Below are 20,950 nucleotides of genomic sequence, written 5' to 3'. Positions count from 1 at the left end.
GAGTTCACTGGAAAGACAGGCTGTATATCTGTTCATCTCCCCTCTTATGCATCCCAACGGGGATACAGCCGAGTGTGAGAGAGGAGTTACCATAAAGCAATGATAGCATCCAAAAACGCTTGATTTATTATTGATACATTTTGCAATTGCTCTGTTTTCCTTTTCCGCCCGGTATAAAAGATTAAGAATGTGAACAAGATCCGAATGTTAAATGTTTGAATTCCTCTTTCCTGACAACCCCTGTTAGAGTTCACGTCCACTTCAATATTGATGCCATGTTAAGGAAACACTGCCTGGCTTTGCTGTGTCATGCATTTTGTGTACCCCAGTCTTGTCGTCTTGCGCAGCTTTGGTTTTCCTAGTTCGTTTTTGTAGAATGAATTTACTCCAGGCCAGTGCACCTGCTCACTAGGTCAATTCAGGTTAGACAAGGAATGGACTCCTATCTTCACTCTGCATAGTCGGAGTACAATACGTACGTACGGAAGTAACATGCATTGTAACTATGTCCCACTCCCAACACTATCCCGTTGAGAAAACCTTTGGGTAGGCCTATATGCTCTCCCCTTATGCTTTTTATTTCAAACTAAGAACATTTGAGCTCTCTCATAAATTGTGCTAAAATAAGAACAATTCAATCTTTTGAACTGGACTATGATCATAATTTATAATTTAAAAAATAACATTATGTTTGCCAATCAATTGAACAAATCAATTGCATTCAATCTATTAAACAAACATTCAATGAAAAACACCTCCACCTTCTGGTGGACAGACTTTGCGCTAGGGAGGAAAGATGTCTGCAAAAAGTCTGACATTCACCATATATCCTGGTGGTTGTGTTATTTAATGTTCTGTTGTAAAACCCCTACTTTACAGTCTGGCACATCAAAACATGTTCAGGAACAACAAGGAAACAGTACACAGTAAATATCATGCATCAACACTGCAGCACGAAACATTGACATGAGAGTTAACTGGCAGTAGCACTTCCTCACAGCACCAGAATCAGTGATGCTTCTTCTTGCCTTTATCCTAAAATGACAAAAGACATACATTTAATAAAAAGGTAAGCCATAAAACCCTAGTGATTATGATCATATCAAGGTGCCAGTATGAACCATTACCTGTACTAATAATAACACTTGTTTTGGGTGAAATATGCAGTCATGTCATGGCAGGCCCTGATGTGACTGTAGGGCATACCTAGTAACTCAGAGCATTCATGTCCATTTCCTCTTTTACAATAGCCTAGTTTGCATAAAAGTAAGGCATGGCTGAGGTTATAAAAGGTCTGATGAGTCTTACCCATACCTATCAACAACAGATAGCTATTACAGTAAGGAATAGACTGAAATAGAGATCTGTTTCTAAAATGATGTTTTACTAGCTGATAAAAGTGCATGGAACCTCATGTGATAGTAAAAGTTCTGAGTCTCAAGTGTTGTAAATGGCAACACCAACCACGCCTACATAACTAGGGCATTTAGCCTGAAAACTGCCATAGCTGGTATGACCAGTTTTTTTCTGAAAAGAAAAGGGGTGTTGACAGCCTCTATGACCTTACCCATGTTGATAGTAAGGAACCGTTGAACTAAGGTGTGGTTGTCAACACGACTTGTGGGACCAGGTTCTATAGCAGTCATACATGACATTCTTTAGAACAATACTCGACCATAACAAAAAAACTGGACAAATCAAGGCTAATGTACACTACCTCATCGCTGCTGGACGAAGATGACCCATCATCTTTGTCCTTGTGCTTCTTGTCCTTCTTCTTATGCTCCTTGTCACCATGTTTCTTGTCCTTATGTTCCTTAGACTTGTCTTTGTCCTTCTTATGGTCCTTAGATTTGTCTTTGTCCTTGGATGCACTCTGAAAGTTGGTATACAGTCAGAATACTTTGTATGCATCAGCATTAATTGTGTACAAACTGCCGTTGGTGGCTGAAATACAATTCAAGCGCTCATCTAGCAACTGGGTTAGGTAATGGTAACAGTATGTTTCTTACCTTGTCCCCATCTTTGTCCTTCTTCCCCAATCCAAAGAGGGATTTCTGTTCCTGGCCAGAGGCATCATCCTTCTTCACCTCATCTTTTCCTACAGCTGTGGAAAATGAGACATCTAAATGAGACAGGCCATGTAGGCTTACAGTGATCCAAATAAACTACCTCAACCACTTCATTAAATTATACGTTTTATGATGGATAGCAATAATTAGTAGACTTAGTTGAGAAATTGAAAAAAGCCAATATGTCTTCTTCAACTAAAGGGCAAGCTTTTAAATATTGGCTAGTCGGACCATTACTACTGTTCCTGTTGGCTGATAGCTGTTGTTACTTAGGCAGTGTAAAGCATCGCAGAGAATTTGACAAACCTTAACTTGGCGACACTTCCTAAATTGGGTAGTAAAACATTAGTCGAAAATTATGTGATATGCTTTACACTACCTAAATAAACGGATACCAGCCAGATGGAACAATAATGGTCTGACTAGCCGATGTTTAAACAGAACAATTGAGATACACTGTAGCTAATTCAGATCACAGACAACATTTTAGAGTAGAACGAGTCAAATGCAATTATGTTTCAAGAAATCAAGGCTTACCTCCACACAAATCAAAACTCATGTTGTCTTCAAAGTACACGGCCGTGATGCTGTGACCACCAGAGCAACAATTCTGTCCTTTAAAAACAGAACAGTCGAGCAACCGCACCTACGCTGCAACCACGTGACCAAAACACGTTCGTGTTGTTCAGAAGGCATGAAACGGGAGCAAGGGTTTTCAAATGCGGGAGGGCCTATCAGATTTTTTTCAATAAGAATATTAATTTCGTTTTACGTTTCAAAAGGTTTCTTCCCCGTTTGTGAATGATTTGAGAGAGCCCATGATGGGCCAGTGTTAGCCCAAAGGCCGGCAGATGGCGATATTGAGTTGTTTCATCTTACTGCCCAAATGGAATGTATGCAGCCAGCAATAAATCAAATAACATTTTATTGGTCACGTACACATATTTAGGAGATGGTATTGCTCGTGTAGCTAAAAGCTTGTAAACACACAAAAAAACAAAATACTGCAAAGTTGCTTAGGAGATCGAAGCAAAGCTGCCATGTCTGTCGGCGCCATCTTACATATGCATCTTACACACAATTAATACTCCTATAACCCGGTGGACCGGTTCATACATAAAACATTCTGCATTCAAGCTGCAAAGGCGTCGGTTTCCTCCTAATGGCGAGTAGGCGGGGAAAATGTGAATACTTTCTTTATGAAAACCATTTTCCACCACCATGCTAGAGAGGCTAACACTAGTCCCGGATGTTGCATACCTGCGTTCAGCCATTCAGGTTGCAGCAGTCTGTTTTTTTCACCCCTGGTCTGATAGTCGTGTTTACTGAACAAGCTGTTATTAATGTATCGGATTTGTTGGCATATACTCATTTACAGAACATTATTCACAGTTTTAATAAGAAAGATGAAACATTTAAGAAGTGAAATTATAATTTAAAATGAGATTGAGTAAAATACACTGCTCAAAAAAATTAAGGGAACACTAAAATAACACATCCTAGATCTGAATGAATGAAATAATCTTATTAAATACTTTTTTCTTTACATAGTTGAATGTGCTGACAACAAAATCACACAAAAATTATCAATGGAAATCAAATGTATCAACCCATGGAGGTCTGGATTTGGAGTCACCCTCAAAATTAAAGTGGAAAACCACACTACAGGCTGATCCAACTTTGATGTAATGTCCTTAAAACAAGTCAAAATGAGGCTCAGTAGTGTGTGTGGCCTCCACGTGCCTGTATGACATCCCTACAACGCCTGGGCATGCTCCTGATGAGGTGGTGGATGGTCTCCTGAGGGATCTCCTCCCAGACCTGGACTAAAGCATCCGCCAACTCCTGGACAGTCTGTGGTGCAACGTGGCGTTGGTGGATGGAGCGAGACATGATGTCCCAGATGTGCTCAATTGGATTCAGGTCTGGGGAACGGGCGGGCCAGTCCATAGCATCAATGCCTTCCTCTTGCAGGAACTGCTGACACACTCCAGCCACATGAGGTCTAGCATTGTCTTGCATTAGGAGGTACCCAGGGCCAACCGCACCAGCATATGGTCTCACAGGGGGTCTGAGGATCTCATCTCGGTACCTAATGGCAGTCAGGCTACCTCTGGCGAGCACATGGAGGGCTGTGCGGCCCCCCAAAGAAATGCCACCCCACACCATGACTGACCCACCGCCAAACCGGTCATGCTGGAGGATGTTGCAGGCAGCAGAACGTTGTCCACGGCGTCTCCAGACTCTGTCACGTCTGTCACGTGCTCAGTGTGAACATGCTTTCATCTGTGAAGAGCACAGGGCGAGAGTGGCGAATTTGCCATTCTTGGTGTTCTCTGGCAAATGCCAAACGTCCTCCACGGTGTTGGGCTGTAAGCACAACCCCCACCTGTGGACGTCAGGCCCTCATACCACCCTCATGGAGTCTGTTTCTGACCGTTTGAGCAGACACATGCACATTTGTGGCCTGCTGGAGGTCATTTTGCAGGGCTCTGGCAGTGCTCCTCCTGCTCCTCCTTGCACAAAGGCGGAGGTAGCAGTCCTGCTGCTGGGTTGTTGCCCTCCTACGGCCTCCTCCACGTCTCCTGATGTACTGGCCTGTCTCCTGGTAGTGCCTCCATGCTCTGGACACTACGCTGACAGACACAGCAAACCTTCTTGCCACAGCTCGCATTGATGTGCCATCCTGGATGAGCTGCACTACCTGAGCCACTTGTGTGGGTTGTAGACTCCGTCTCATGCTACCACTAGAGTGAAAGCACCGCCAGCATTCAAAAGTGACCAAAACATCAGCCAGGAAGCATAGGAACTGAGAAGTGGTCTGTGGTCACCACCTGCAAAACCAGTCCTTTATTGGGGGTGTCTTGCTAATTGCCTATAATTTCCACCTGTTGTCTATTCCATTTGCACAACAGCATGTGAAATGTATTGTCAATCAGTGTTGCTTCCTAAGTGGACAGTTTGATTTCACAGAAGTGTGATTGACTTGGAGTTACATTGTGTTGTTTAAGTGTTCCCTTTATTTTTTTGAGCAGTGTACATCAATTTTTCACCCCAGATGCAATATGCAATTAATGTAATGATTGTTTTGTTTACAGGTTTAGTAAATTATATGTTCATAAACTTTTGCAATCGGAAAAGTGTAATTAATAGTAAATAAATAATGAATATCAATTAAACAAATTGGATCTGAATGCTCCAACTAATCACCCTATTTCTCTCTCTATGCCTGTGGACACCCTGGCCTGATGATTCCTGGCTGTGCCTGTCCCCAATCCACCTGGTCGTGCTGCCCATCCCGTGCAGTTGACTACCTGGCGTGGCCTGGACTGACTACCATGCCCCTTACCACCACACCCACATACCTTGACTTCCTAAAACTTGAAAAGCCATCTGACCTTACAGTGTTTGCACCCTCTATTCATTAAGGGTTTTGGGCTGGATATCAGTAAAACACTTTGTGACAATTGCTGATGTAAAAAGGGCTTTACAAAATACATTTGATTGATTGAAGTGTGCTTTCTTCTATTTCATGATACATAATCAGATAAAATAAATCATTTCAATATGATAACATAGACCATTGGTGCCCAGGACGTAGATCGCAAACTTCTTTCTAGTAGACCGCATAAAAGTTTTCAAAATGTATGCACTAAAAATATATATTTTGGCAATTCACAGCGTTACCATCGAGTCTGCTTAAAAATAATGAGGTCCACAGTTCTGAAGCACCGTATGCCTTGCTTACAGGTTAGCTTCTTGGTCGAATATTACTGCACAGCCAACATATTTTTAAAAACTGCTTGATTGACATAAAATTGGACCAACCCGCAGCACTATAGTTGCTTCACTTGTTTTCCATACTGTCGCTACCATAGCAACGGTCTAAAGTTAGTATGTTTACATTTCCACGCTTGAGAGAGCTGTAACCGACCTGTAACCGAATATTCTTTGTTGTACCAGCGGTAGTTGTTTTTTTTACAACGTTTTTTTTCTACGAAGTTGCAGTTACGTTTTTAATATGAGTGCTGGACCAAGCACCAAGAAACCGAAAATCTACCACTTTCACAGTTAGTGGGAGGAAGATTATGGATCTACCAACCGTTGCGAGTCAGTATTTTGAGACTTGAGGATCATCAAATCAAAATACCGGTTCACTCTAACAGATGATCACCTGGACACCTGCTTGAGGTTAGCGTCAGTAGCTACAACCCAGACAATGCGAAGCTTGCGGACAGCATGCAGCGCAAATCATCCTATCAATAAAGTGAAATGTTATTTAATATTGGCTGGGGGAGGGGTAGACCGCGTTAGGAAGAGGGTGGAAAAAGTAGATCCTATGTAAATAAAGTCTGGGCACCCCTGACATAGACAATAATCTGGACTGTGCACCATTTTGGAGGGGCCAAAGTATACTGCTCTTGGTGAGGAAATTGTGATGATGATGACTCTGGGTGATATGGTATATGATATTACACACACACACACACACACACACACACACAGTGCATTCGGAAAGTATTCAGACCCCTTCCCTTTTTCCACATTTTGTTACATTACAACCTTATTCTAAAATGGATTTAAAAAAAATATAAAATATATATATATATATATATATATATATATATATATATATCCTCATCAATCTACACACAATACCCCATAATGACAAAGCGAAAACAGTTTTGACATTTTTGCAAATGTATAAAAAACAGAAATACCTTATTTACATAAGTATTCAGACCCTTTGCTATGAGACTCAAAATTGAGCTCCGGTGCATCCTGTTTCCGTTGATCATCCTTGAGATGTTTCTACAACTTGATTGGAGTCCACCTGTGGTAAATTCAATTGATTGGACATGATTTGGAAAGGCACACACCTGTCTATATTTTACATTTACATTTTAGTCATTTAGTAGACGCTCTTATCCAGAGCGACTTACAGGAGCAATTAGGGTTAAGTGCCTTGCTCAAGGGCACATTAACGTAATTTAGCAGACGCTCTTAGCCAGAGCGACTCACAAATTGGTGCGTTCACCCTATAGCCAGTGGGATAACCACTTTACAATTTGGGGGGTTAGAAGGATTACTTTATCCTATCCCAGGTATTCCTTAAAGAGGTGGGGTTTCAAATGTCTCCGGAAGGTGGTGAGTGACTCCGCTGTCCTGGCGTCGTGAGGGAGCTTGTTCCACCATTGGGGTGCCAGAGCAGCGAACAGTTTTGACTGGGCTGAGCGGGAGCTATGCTTCCGCAGAGGAAGGGAGCCAGCAGGCCAGAGGTGGATGAACGCAATGCCCTCGTTTGGGTGTAGGGACTGATCAGAGCCTGAAGGTACAGAGGTGCCGTTCCCCTCACTGCTCCATAGGCAAGCACCATGGTCTTGTAGCGGATGCGAGCTTCAACTGGAAGCCAGTGGAGTGTGCGGAGGAGGGGGGTGACGTGAGAGAACTTGGGAAGGTTGAACACCAGACGGGCTGCGGCATTCTGGATGAGTTGTAGGGGTTTAATGGCACAGGCAGGGAGGCCAGCCAACAGCGAGTTGCAGTAGTCCAGACGGGAGATGACAAGTGCCTGGATTAGGACCTGTGCCGCTTCCTGTGTAAGGCAGGGTCGTACTCTCCGAATGTTGTAGAGCATGAACCTGCAGGAGCGGGTCACCGCCTTGATGTTGGCGGAGAACGACAGGGTGTTGTCCAGGGTCACGCCTAGGCTCTTCGCACTCTGGGAGGAGGACACAGCGGAGTTGTCAACCGTGATGGCGAGATCATGGAACGGGCAGTCCTTCCCCGGGAGGAAGAGCAGCTCCGTCTTGCCAGGGTTCAGCTTGAGGTGGTGATCCGTCATCCATACTGATATGTCTGCCAGACATGCAGAGATGCGATTCGCCACCTGGTTATCAGAAGGGGGGAAAGGAGAAGATTAGTTGTGTATCGTCAGCGTAGCAATGATATGAAAGGCCATGTGAGGATATGACAGAGCCAAGTGACTTGGTGTATAGGGAGAAAAGGAGAGGGCCTAGAACTGAGCCCTGGGGGACACCAGTGGTGAGAGCACGTGGTGCGGAGACAGCTTCTCGCCACGCCACTTGGTAGGAGCGACCGGTCAGGTAGGACGCAATCCAGGAGTGAGCCGCGCCGGAGATGCCCAGCTCGGAGAGGGTGGAGAGGAGGATCTGATGGTTCACAGTATCAAAGGCAGCAGACAGGTCTAGAAGGACAAGAGCAGAGGAGAGAGAGTTAGCTTTAGCAGTGCGGAGAGTCTCCGTGACACAGAGAAGAGCAGTCTCAGTTGAATGACCAGTCCTGAAACCTGATTGGTTTGGATCAAGAAGGTCATTCTGAGAGAGATAGCAAGAGAGTTGGCTAAAGACGGCACGCTCAATAGTTTTGGAAAGAAAAGAAAGAAGGGATACTGGTCTGTAGTTGTTGACATCAGTGGGGTCGAGTGTTGGTTTTTTGAGAAGGGGAGCAACTCTCGCTCTCTTGAAGACGGAAGGGACATGGCCAGCGGTCAAGGATGAGTTGATCAGCGAGGTGAGGTAGGGGAGAAGGTCACCGGAGATGGTCTGGAGAAGGGAGGAGGGGATGGGGTCAAGCGGGCAGGTTGTTGGGCGGCCTGCAGTCACAAGTCGCAGGATTTTATCTGGAGAGAGAGGGGAGAAAGAAGTCAAAGCATAGGGTAGGGCAGTGTGAGCAGGACCAGCAGTGTCATTAGACTTAACAAACGAGGATCGGATGTCGTCAACCTTCTTTTTCAAAGTGGTTGACGAAGTCATCCACAGAGAGAGAGGAGGGGGGGGAGGAGGATTCAGGAGGGAGGAAAATGTGGCAAAGAGCTTCCTAGGGTTAGAGGCAGATGCTTGGAATTTAGAGTGGTAGAAGGTGGCCTTAGCAGCAGAAACAGATGAAGAAAATGTAGAGAGGAGGGAGTGAAAAGATGCCAGGTCGGCAGGGAGTTTAGTTTTCTTCCATTTCCGCTCCGCTGCCCGGAGCTCTGTTCTGTGAGCTCGCAATGAGTCATCAAGCCACGGAGCTGGAGGGGAGGACCGAGCCGGCCGGGAGGATAGGGGACACAGAGAGTCAAAGGATGCAGAAAGGGAGGAGAGGAGGGTTGAGGAGGCAGAATCAGGAGATTGGAGGGAGAAGGATTGAGCAGAGGGAAGAGATGATAGGATGGAAGAGGAGAGAGTAGTGGGAGAGAGAGAGCGAAGGTTGCGGCGGCGCATTACCATCTGTGTAGGGGCAGAGTGAGTAGTGTGGGAGGAGAGCGAGAGAGAAAAGGAAACAAAGTAGTGGTCGGAGACATGGAGGGGAGTTGCAGTGAGATTAGTAGAGGAGCAGCATCTAGTGAAGATGAGGTCAAGCGTATTGCCTGCCTTGTGAGTAGGGGGGACGGTGAGAGGGTGAGGTCAAAAGAGGAGAGGAGTGGAAAGAAGGAGGCAGAGAGAAATGAGTCAAATGTGGACATAGGGAGGTTGAAATCCCCCAAAACTGTGAGGGGTGAGCCATCCTCAGGGAAGGAACTTATCAAGGCGTCAAGCTCATTGATGAACTCTCCAAGGGAACCTGGAGGGCGATAGATGACAAGGATATTAAGCTTAAATGGGCTAGTGACTGTGACAGCATGGAATTCAAATGAGGAGATAGACAGATGGGTTAGGGGAAAAATTGAGAATGTCCACTTGGGAGAGATGAGGATTCCTGTACCACCACCCCTCTGACCAGATGCTCTCGGGGTATGCGAGAACACATGGTCAGACGAGGAGAGAGCAGTAGGAGTAGCAGTGTTTTCAGTGGTGATCCATGTTTCCGTCAGCGCCAGGAAGTCGAGGGACTGGAGGTTGGCATAGGCTGGGATGAAGTCAGCTTTGTTGGCAGCAGAACGGCAGTTCCAGAGGCTGCCTGCGACCTGGAACTCCACGTGGGTGGTGCGTGCAGGGACCACCAGGTTAGAGAGGCAGCAGCCACGCGGTGTGGTGCGTTTGTGTAGCCTGTGCAGAGAGGAGAGAACAGGGATAGGCAGAGGCATAGTTGACAGGCTGTAGCAAATGGCTACAAAAATGCAGAGGAGATCGGAATGAAATGAGCTAAGCATCTGGGAGCAGAGAGAGCAGGGCCTCCCTCACCAAAAACTTCTACCTCAGAAACTAAAATTGTTTCACTGAACCACCCGAACAAAAACTCTCCCAACTTCCACCTTTAGAAATCAGAATTGTTGTGAACCACAGCGGTTCAATGTTTAAAGGAATAGACTCAACCCACTTTATTCAACTATGACACCATAGCTAACTAGCAAGCTAGCATCCAATAACAATAACACACCGTATAGCACCAACACTTGGTCACAACAAACCACCAATAGTGTGATAACACACTAAACAGATCATTCGTGTCTGTGTCAAGTTCCTTTCATGACGCAGCAATGATTAGACGTTGGCTAGCTAGGACAAGTATATTGTATTTAGCTACTACCGTACAGTTAGCTAGTCGTGTTGGGTAGCTAGCAATGGCCACTGTGTTGACTTTGTTTGAAGAACGGCTAGCTAGCTAGCTTCGTGCTACACCCGGCACACAATGGCTATTGTGTTGACTCTGACTCTGTTCGAAAAAACGGCTAGGTAGCACGCTTCGTGCTACAGCCGGCACTGCCAAGACACAGTAACTACCCACAACAACCCACGATGCCTAGCTATGACGCCGTAGCTAACTTGCAAGCTAGCATCCATTAACACACAATTTAGCATCAATACTTGGTTACAACAAACTGCCAAGAGTGTGTTAGCACACTAAACAGATAATTCAAGTCCGTGTCTAGTTCCTTTCATAACGCATAACGCAGCAAAAATTAAACGTTGGCTAGGACTACATTAACATTGGAAACAGCTCTCCAGCGTTGCTAATCGATACCAGTAGCTACCCGCTAGCTAGCTAGCCTCGTGCTTCGATACTAACCTACAATTACCTACGGAAACCTACAATAACAACAATACTAACCTATAATAAATACAATACCTAACTACAGCTAACTACCTACCTACGATCTAATACATGGTTAAGCTTTACTCAACACCATATGAGAAGCTTACCTCCTGCTTACCTCCCTAGTCAGGAACCAATATATATAAATAAGGTCCCACAGTTGACAGTTTATGTCAGAGCAAAAACCAAGCCATGAGTTGGACTCCAATCAAGTTGTAGAAACAGCTCAAGGATGATCAATGGAAACAGGATGCACCTGAGCTCAATTTCGAGTCTCATAGCAAATGGTCTGAATATTTATGTAAATAAGGTATTTCTGTTTTTTATTTCCTATAAATTTGCAAAAATTACTAAAAAACCTGTTTTCACTTTGTCATTATGGGGTATTGTGCGTAGATTGATGAGAGAAAAAACAATTTAATCAATTTTAGAATAGAGTAAGGCTGCAACGTAACAAAATGTGGAAAAAGGGAAGGGGTCTGAATACTTTCAGAATGCGCTGTATATTCTTCCTAAATCTGATGCTCCTGACGCTACTCAGGAAATCCTGGATCGTCGTATGGGGTTGGGATTCTCTGTGGCACTGTTCACTGCAAACAGGACACATACGTTCGTCCAAGGGAGCATTGGAGTACAATTATGGAAACAGGGATGCACCCACAAGGTACGATCATGATTATTTACATATCTGCATTGGTCATTTCGATCAACTGGCGCCTTTACCATTTCTAAGTAGGTGATGCTTACTTTTGCCATTTCAGGTGGTCCAGATTTACATTTTAGATTACATTTTAGTCATTTAGCAGACGCTCTTATCCAGAGCGACTTACAGTTAGTGAGTGCATACATTTTCATACTGGCCCCCCGTGGGAAACGAACCCACAACCCTGGCGTTGCAAGCGCCATGCTCTACCAACTGAGCTATACGGGGCGCAGATGATGAACTCATTGGTGAACAGAATGTCGGCAGGTAGCCTAGTGGTTAAGAGTGTTGGCCCAGTAACCGAAAGGTTGCTGGTTTGAATCCCAGAGCCGACTAGATGAAACATTTGCCAATGTTCACTTGAGCAAGGCGTTTGAACCCTAATAGCTACTGTAAGTCGCTCTGGATAAGAGCGTCTGCTGAATGATGTAAATGTCAATTGACTCCTCAAGGGCCCTGGTTGACAGCTTGAGACCAGAAGCTGCAGGTCTGGAAACTAGGGGTTGAGGTCTTTTGTGTACATTTTGGGAAGAATTACCTGGGTTATACTTTTAAAAGCAGATGCTTACAAGGTGACACTAATATCTTGTTGAATCAGACCTGTTTTTAATATAATATAATACCCCCTTTTTCTTAAATAACTTAAGATCAACCCAATAAGAAGACGGCTGTCAGTTACAGAAGCTGGGAAGTTTGCATGCAGGTCCTACCCCTTGACATGGGATAATGTTGAAAATAAGACTGCTTTAAATATTTTATTAAAACAGGAGCACTAGCTAATGGTTTCACCAGCTGTTATCTGTTACATTGTTACATTTTGATCAATGCGATGGGAAACACCAGTCCAGCTAGCACGGGAACGAGACTGCTGTGGGCCCTGATCTCCGCCCACCAGAACAAGGTGGATTTCAGCCATTTATACGGACAACCAATACCTCAGAGGTGCGTTCAAAGAGGGAAATAGTTTGCGAACGTCCGCTAATGTTAGCTAACATATTCCAATGGTTTTGTGTTAGCCGCAACCGTTCGCTAACAGTCTGAGAAGATCGTGTGTGGCAAACATAAGTGTCTGTTTCGGGTCTAAACTCCCTCTAAAAATAATAAAGTGGCCATGTAGACTTTATTGAACTCGCCTCTGCTCTGTCAATGTCACCATTTGCTTTACTTCCAATAACTGAAGGAGACTAACAATATTATCGACTGTTTCATTGCCAAGGCTTTATCTTAATTTCAAAGTCACAGTCGTTGCATAAACATGTTATGATGTTCCTACATTATATTGTTATAAAAAATGAATGGCATCCATTTACTTTCCTTTGCACTTTCAGGTTTTCCTGTCCCTTCGTTGGCGAATGGAGATAATCGTCATGTGGCTCCTGGTTGACAACTGGCCAGCCATGTCCAGCATCACCTCCAAAGTCTTCCGTCACATCCCACACCAGCACTCCAGGGAAATTAGGGAGAAGAGCAACATTGTACGTAGACGGTTCAAAGCATGTGTTCAAAGACTATGAAAATGAACAATCATGCCATCTTACAGTTTCACCAATTATTCATACTTTTCATAATTTAATCATAAATGCTGTTGGATTTTGTCCCTTTCTTTACATGGTGTTTTGCAGGTCAACTTTGGTGTGTTTAATATATTTGTTACAGTTTAGCCACCATGCTCTGTGGGGTGTTTGGGGTGGACACAATCCCCCCAGGCTTTCCAAAAGGGCTGGACAACCATGCAAGTGGATTGGCTCCAAGCACTCTTCAGAAGAATGGTGGACTTAAGTTGGAAGCCACCGAATCAGGAGCAGATCAACATCGCAGCACAGGATGCCACAGAGGAGTCTTGTCTTCTGCAAATGTCTTGAAGGTATTCACTTTTGAACTTAATGTATTGCATATGTTATTGTTTTAAGTTTTCAGAGATAATTACAGATAATTATTTCCAGTGGCGATTTTAGCATGTAAATCTTGGTGGGGCAAAAAAAACAAAAAAAACAACACCACACTAAACAATGCATTAATTGCACTATAACGGTGACAAACGGTGCCCACAAACTGTTAGGGCCTACATAAATCTGTCCTAACAGCAGAGCTTTCTTTTCAGCACCATGGAGTGAATCCTTACCACCGCTACACCTGGCCATCAGTGGAGCCTTGTCTGTCAGCGAAACAGTACATTCAGCCTCATTTACTACCTTTTTAAAAAACATAGCTGATATGGCTGACTTGCTTAAACAAATGTGGTTTCTACTGACAATTGAGATGTACAAACTATGGCATAAGGGAATGACGAGCGGATAAGAGGCAATCCGTAATTTCAATTAAGACATTAATGAGCGAGCTAGGACTGACGTAATTAATATAACTATTTGTTTAGCACTTTTGAAATGTACAGCGACAGAATTCAGAATATGGGCCGTTCTTACAGTATTCTCCCTGTACACCAAGTTAGAACCGTAGGATAAATAAAGGGGGCATACAAGCAGACAATGAAAGCTCTTACAATATTCAATGATTACATTTTCTAAAACAGGCTATAGGCTACATGTGCACCACCAAGTCAGAACAGTAGGCTACGTTATGAAGGAGAAGGGACCAAATTAACAGCTTACTACACAACATACACTTTGTATTACTTTCTTAGCTACAGTATACATATCTCCCTGGCATATTGCATCATTTATGCAGTAGCATACAAAAGTTTTGGACTCACCTTGTTGTGCTGTGCTCACTTGAACAGGAAGGTGGCGCAGCGATCCTTCTTGGGGGCAAATTTTGTCATCAAAGTCTGGCATTCTCTGGATTTATGGTGCTTTCAAGACAACTGGGAACTCTGAAAAAAACAAGGTCGAATCATGTCGTCAGTGATCTTCAGGTCGGAGCTCTAGAAAGAGGCCCGAGTTCCCAACTTGAAATTCCGAGTTGGATGACCGTTCAAAACGTGTTTTCCCAGTCTGAGCTTGTTCTTTCACGAGTTCCCAGTTGTCTTGAACTCACTGAAGTCTGACATTTCCCAGTTCCGAGTTTCCAGTTGTTTTGAGCGCAGCAGAAGTCATGATGGATTGACAGCATGGCCAATGTATTCAACCTTTTCTGGCCCATGTTGTGTTTTGCGAGTGAATGTTTATCCTTTGAAGCTTGGAAAAGAGACCCTTAAACCCAGACTTGGACCACACACCTTATCCACTGAATAGCAGGCTAGTGATTGCTTTGCAAAGCTTGCAGTTAGCCACTGATTCCTTCCAAACCACTAATTGTTACGTTTGCGATTTTGAACTTGAATATGTTTTATCTATAATTTCTCTTCATATGACAAGGATTGAAAAGGATTTTCCAGTAGATAGTCAACTTGATTCATGATGATGACTGCTTGCTAGCTAAGATTTTGAAAGTATGATGTTGACATGATCAGTCCAATCAAAGCTACGGTAGATATAACGTAATTCATAGTGTCCCCATGAATGACAGAACACCGAGCCAATCATGGCGCAACTAGAGAACATTACCAACCCCTACGCTCCGGATTTTCCGCTGGCTGCCCCACCACCACAGAAAGCACAGAGCTAGGCTGAAACACCTACATTTTGGAGCTGCCTTGCTCAAGAAAGCAAAAAGATACCATGTTTGTATGCGGCTTTATTAACTCAATTTATTTATTTTTTACATTGACTGCAAACTGATATGTGACATATTAATGCCAAAATAATATGCAAAACAGGCAACCAAAACTCTACCCCACCTGCCCTAAATGTCGGGTCACCACTGATTATTTCCGAGATCAATAGCCCTTTCCTGCGGTCAATGACCAAAAGTGCCCTCTTTGGCCTCATGGGTGGAATGTTATTAATATTTTTCATAATTCCATCATTAATAAAGATTATTTCAAAAACCCGACGAAAATACGTTGTTACTATGTCAAACAGTTTTGTTATATTTCAGTCTTCTGTGATGTATATAAAGTGTAATATTGGGATGCAAACTCAAAATTGAATAAATTTCAATATCTGACATGGTACAGGTGTATCCTTTTTTTAAGCCCATAATCATGTGTGTGAGTTGTATATGTCACACCCTGGCTCTGGGGACTCTATATGTTGAGCCAGGGTGTGTAGATTCTATGTGTTTGTGTTCTGTGTTGTAGATTCTAGCTTGTTGATTTCTATGTTGGCCAGAGTGGTTCTCAATCAGAGGCAACGAGTGTCAGCTGTTGCTGGTTGTCTCTGATTGGGAACCACATTTAGACAGGCTGTTTTCCCACAGTAGTTGTGGGATCTTGTTCTGTGTTGGTTGTGTTAGACCTAGGACGTCACGTTATCGTTTGTTGTTTTGTTTATTGTGTGCACTTAATAAAATAAGTATGTACGAATATCACGCTGCGCCTTGGTCCTCCTCCTTCGACGTTCGTGACAGAAGATCCCACCATACCAGGACCAAGCAGCGTGTCTAGGAGCAGGCAGCCTGGACATGGGAGGAGATATTGGACGGGAAAGGGTCGTGGACTTGGAAGGAGATACAGGCCGGGATGGATCGGCGTCCGTGGGAAGAGACGGTGGAGGCGCGCCGTAGAGAGGAGAAGCGGCGCCAACCGGGCCGTGGTCGGACAGGCGAGAGGCACCCCCAAAAAATTTTTTAGGGGGGGGGCACATGGCATGGACGACGGGGCTGCTGGAGGCAGATAAGGGGCGAGTAGGTGGACGAGGAGAGAAGGCCACCGGGTTACGGGAGCCATTGGTGAGAGGAGGGAAGGAAGATGTAGAGGCACGGCGAGAGGTACTGAGGTGTATTGCCAGTCCGGTCCGGCCCGTTCCTGATCCCCGTTTAAGGCCAGTGGTGTGTGTTCCCAGTACGGTCCGGCCTGTTCCTGTCCCTCGCACCAAGCCTACGGTACGCGTCACCAGCCCGGCCCGGCCTGTTCCTGCCCCTCGCACCAAGCCTACGGTGCGTGTCGCCAGCCCGGCCCGGCCTGTTCCTGCTCCCTGCACCAAGCCAATGGTGCACGTCACCAGCCCGGCCCGGCCTGTTCCTGCCCCTCGCACCAAGCCTACGGTGCGCGTCGCCAGCCCGGCCCGGCCTGTTCCTGTCCCTCGCACCAAGCCTACGGTGCGTGTCGCCAGCCCGGCCCGGCCTGTTCCTGCCCCTCGCACCAAGCCTACGGTGCGCGTCGCCAGCCCGGCCCGGCCTGTTCCTGCTCCCCGCACCAAGCCAATGGTGCGCGTCGCCAGCCCGGCCCGGCCTGTTCCTGCCCCTCGCACCAAGCCTACAGTGCGCGTCGCCAGCCCGGCCCGGCCTGTTCCTGCCCCTCGCACCAAGCCTACGGTGCGTGTCGCCAGCCCGGCCCGGCCTGTTCCTGCCCCTCGCACCAAGCCTACGGTGCGCGTCGCCAGCCCGGCCCGGCCTGTTCCTGCTCCCCGCACCAAGCTAATGGTGCGCGTCGCCAGCCCGGCCCGGCCTGTTCCTGCTCCCCGCACCAAGCTAATGGTGCGCGTCGCCAGCCCGGCCCGGCCTGTTCCTGCTCCCCGCACCAAGCTAATGGTGCGCGCCGCCAGCCCGGCCCGGCCTGTTCCTGCTCCCCGCACCAAGCCAATGGTGCGCGTCGCCAGCCCGGCCCGGCCTGTTCCTGCTCCCCGCACCAAGCCAATGGTGTGCGTCGCCAGCCCGGCCCGGCCTGTTCCTGCTCCCCGCACCAAGCCAATGGTGTGCGTCGCCAGCCCGGCCCGGCCTGTTCCTGCTCCCCGCACCGAGCCAGGGGTGCGCATCGGCAGCCCAGTCCGGCCCGTTCCTGCTCCACGCACCAAGCCAGGGGTGCGCATCGTCAGCCCGGTCCGGCCCGTTCCTGCTCCACGCACCAAGCCAGGGGTGCGCGTCGTCAGTCCGGCACAACCCGTGTCTGGGTCACCGGTGCATGGTCAGGTACCGGTCAGCTGCTCTACATTGGTGAGAGGAGGGAAGGAAGATGTAGAGGCACGGCGAGAGGTAGTGAGGTTTATTGCCAGTCCGGTCCGGCCCGTTCCTGATCCCCGTTTAAGGCCAGTGGTGTGTGTTCCCAGTACGGTCCGGCCTGTTCCTGTCCCTCGCACCAAGCCTACGGTACGCGTCACCAGCCCGGCCCGGCCTGTTCCTGCCCCTCGCACCAAGCCTACGGTGCGCGTCGCCAGCCCGGCCCGGCCTGTTCCTGCTCCCCGCACCAAGCCAATGGTGCGCGTCGCCAGCCCGGCCCGGCCTGTTCCTGCTCCCCGCACCAAGCTAATGGTGCGCGTCGCCAGCCCGGCCCGGCCTGTTCCTGCTCCCCGCACCAAGCCTACGGTGCGCGTCGCCAGCCCGGCCCGGCCTGTTCCTGCTCCCCGCACCAAGCCTACGGTGCGCGTCGCCAGCCCGGCCCGGCCTGTTCCTGCTCCCCGCACCAAGCCAATGGTGCGCGTCGCCAGCCCGGTCCGGCCCGTTCCTGCTCCACGCACCAAGCCAGGGGTGCGCATCGTCAGCCCGGTCCGGCCCGTTCCTGCTCCACGCACCAAGCCAGGGGTGCGCGTCGTCAGTCCGGCACAACCCGTGTCTGGGTCACCGGTGCATGGTCAGGTACCGGTCAGCTGCTCTACACCGGAGCCTAAGCAATCCGCTCCTACGATGTCCAGTCCAGCTCCAGCCAGCGGGGCCAGACCGGACCAGGGGCGCTACGGGGGGATTGTTGGAGGGTGGTGGTCAAGCCCGGAGCCGGAACCGCCTCCGAGGAGGAATGCCCACCCAGCCCTCCCCTGTTTGGTTTATGTTTAGGCACGGTCGCAGTCCGCGCCTTTGGGGGGGGGGTACTGTCACACCCTGGCTCTGGGGACTCTATATGTTGAGCCAGGGTGTGTAGATTCTATGTGTTTTGGTTCTACGTTCTTTTCTAGTTGTTGTATTTCTATGTTGGCCAGAGTGGTTCTCAATCAGAGGCAACGAGTGTCAGCTGTTGCTGGTTGTCTCTGATTGGGAACCACATTTAGACAGGCTGTTTTCCCACAGTAGTTGTGGGATCTTGTTCCGTGTTGGTTGTGTTAGACCTAGGACGTCACGTTTTCGTTTGTTGTTTTGTTTATTGTGTGTACACTTAAATAAATAAGTATGTACGGATATCACGCTGCGCCTTGGTCCTCCTCCTTCGACGATCGTGACAGTATACTTTTGTTTCAAAGTAGATTTGTTTTAAGACTACCAATAATCACTCTGTGTGACCCTGATTTAGCCCACTGCAGTAAAAGGTTAACAAAATATGTACAGAAAATGTTGTCAAATGTGGACCCGTTATTCCTGAGTCCAGTATATTGTAATAAGCCTCACTAAATGAATCAAGTTGCAACACATAATAAAAAATTTCCTACCTATTGTATATTTCCTTCCAGACAAGGCCGAGCCCATGGTCCAGTGCTGCAGTCTAGCCTGTACAGAACGCTGGTTCCACCTGTCCTGTGCCGAACTAGAAACTCCTCCATGGACGACTGGTTATACAGCATAGAATGTTCGTCGGATGGGACCTACATATACTGCATATATAAACTGCAGTTGGGGGGACGTATGTGTCGGTGTGAACTGGGGACAGATGCCTGCACTATCAATGGTACCATGTCAACTGCTTGTGCGAGGTTGCGAAGAAAGGCATTGAAGGTACTATTAAATATACACAATATTATACTATATTTAATCACAAACTATATTAAGTTATCAAAACTTTGATTTTGAAGTGTAAAGTCTCAAATTGATAGAAACACCTCATCAATTATGGACAATATATAGATTGCCCATCATTTAATATTGTAGCATTGCTATGCTTTCTTAATGTCCCTTAGGTATCTGGTACTGCAGTGTGGAGTGCAGGTTGGGAGCAGAGGGAAAGGATGGAGTCCAAAACGACTCAAAGGCTGTGTGTTCTGAGAGGGTCTCTGCCACATGACCCGCAAAGGCTGTGTGCTCTGAGAGGGTCTCTGCCACATGGCCCGCAAAGGCTGTGTGCGTGAAGGAGATGGGTCAGCCATGAAGGAGATGTGGCAGATCTACACTGTCCCGTTCTGGAAACGGCGCCACCCGAAATACTTATGAACACTCATCACATGCTGACAGGTTGTAATATCAGAATGCCAAATAGAACCTAGATGTAATATCAACATTCAGACATGAGTGAAATGCTGAACTCGTGTTTTTCTTTGTGATTCAGGGATTGGTGGTGTCGTATCGGGTGAATGCTGGCAATTATTGCTGTCAATCAAGGAGTCCGCTTAGGCTGCACCGTGTTTAGAGGCTTTTATTAAAATCACGAGGTTACAGCATAAGTTACAGACCCGCGGTGTCTGGAGGAGCACCGTCCCAAAATAATCTGAATGCTCCTGACTCTTATTCGTTTTTCCCCCAGTATATATAAACTCCCCAAGATGTGGGTGGCTCCCTCTACTGTCCAATCCCCTGTCTACAACACAGTTCCTGTCTGTTGTATGTGGCGTTACACTAAAACATTCCCTCTTGATACTAAAATCAACGTTCTTTCAGTTCCACTTAAAAACATTTAACAAAGGCATAATCCTAATACACGACAGTGGATTTCTACCTGGCAGACTGAAAGAAGACCTGGTATGGAACTGGGAGACAAATCTCACCGGAAGACCAGGAGGATGCGTTGGGCTGGACCTGGTGTACAAATTCCTAAACAACAACTTCAAGGGTGTCAAAAAACTCACTTTGAGCACGCACACCATCCCACAAGTCCAGAAAGATGTTATTGAGTCCAGTTGTTGATGGGCAGAAACAGAGATGTTGCTCTCTGTCACTGCTTGAGGGAGACTGCAAGTTTTTTGTGACCTGTATAGTCAAGAGGATGGGCAGATGTCCGGCCTCCTAGTAACCTCCCTAGCAACCTATCAGGGCACAGGTCACACAGGTCAGAGAGAGTTTGAGAGACAGGTTTATAGTACTCCCAGTGGCGATTTTAGCATGTAAATCTTGGTGGGGCAAATAAAACAAAAAAAGTGGGATGCATGCCAGCAAAGCCACTACACAACACAACACTAAACAATACATGAATTGCACTAGAACGGTGACAAATGGTGCCCACAAATAGTTAGGGCCTACATAAAGCTGTCCCAACATTTTACAACTGCTGCACCTGGCAATCAGCGGAGCCTTGTCTGGCAGCGAAACACTTCATTCAGCCTCATTTACTGCCTTTAAAAAAACA

General features: G+C 46.7%; 1 protein-coding gene and 1 long non-coding RNA gene across 2 annotated transcripts; one reads left to right on the top strand and one right to left on the bottom strand.

The window, feature by feature from the left end:
* Positions 1-812: 812 nt before the first annotated feature.
* LOC121568269 (putative uncharacterized protein DDB_G0292636) lies at positions 813-2,718 on the bottom strand. Its single transcript, XM_041878825.2, has 4 exons — positions 2,610-2,718; positions 2,013-2,107; positions 1,718-1,876; positions 813-1,035 (listed from the first exon to the last, which is right to left on the bottom strand). Exons 1-4 carry the CDS (start codon positions 2,629-2,631, stop codon positions 1,009-1,011), a joined length of 303 nt encoding a protein of 100 aa, XP_041734759.1. The 5' UTR covers positions 2,632-2,718; the 3' UTR covers positions 813-1,008.
* A 3,283-nt stretch (positions 2,719-6,001) lies between these two features.
* LOC121568267 lies at positions 6,002-19,209 on the top strand. The gene is made up of 4 exons (XR_006001223.1): positions 6,002-6,263; positions 11,593-11,715; positions 13,083-13,618; positions 19,128-19,209. It is a non-coding gene; the product is annotated as an uncharacterized LOC121568267 (long non-coding RNA).
* The last annotated feature ends 1,741 nt before the right edge of the window (positions 19,210-20,950 follow it).

The sequence above is a fragment of the Coregonus clupeaformis genome, chromosome 6 (assembly GCF_020615455.1).
Source record: "Coregonus clupeaformis isolate EN_2021a chromosome 6, ASM2061545v1, whole genome shotgun sequence".
Lineage (NCBI taxonomy): Eukaryota > Metazoa > Chordata > Actinopteri > Salmoniformes > Salmonidae > Coregonus > Coregonus clupeaformis.
This window is presented reverse-complemented; position numbering and strand designations above follow the sequence as displayed.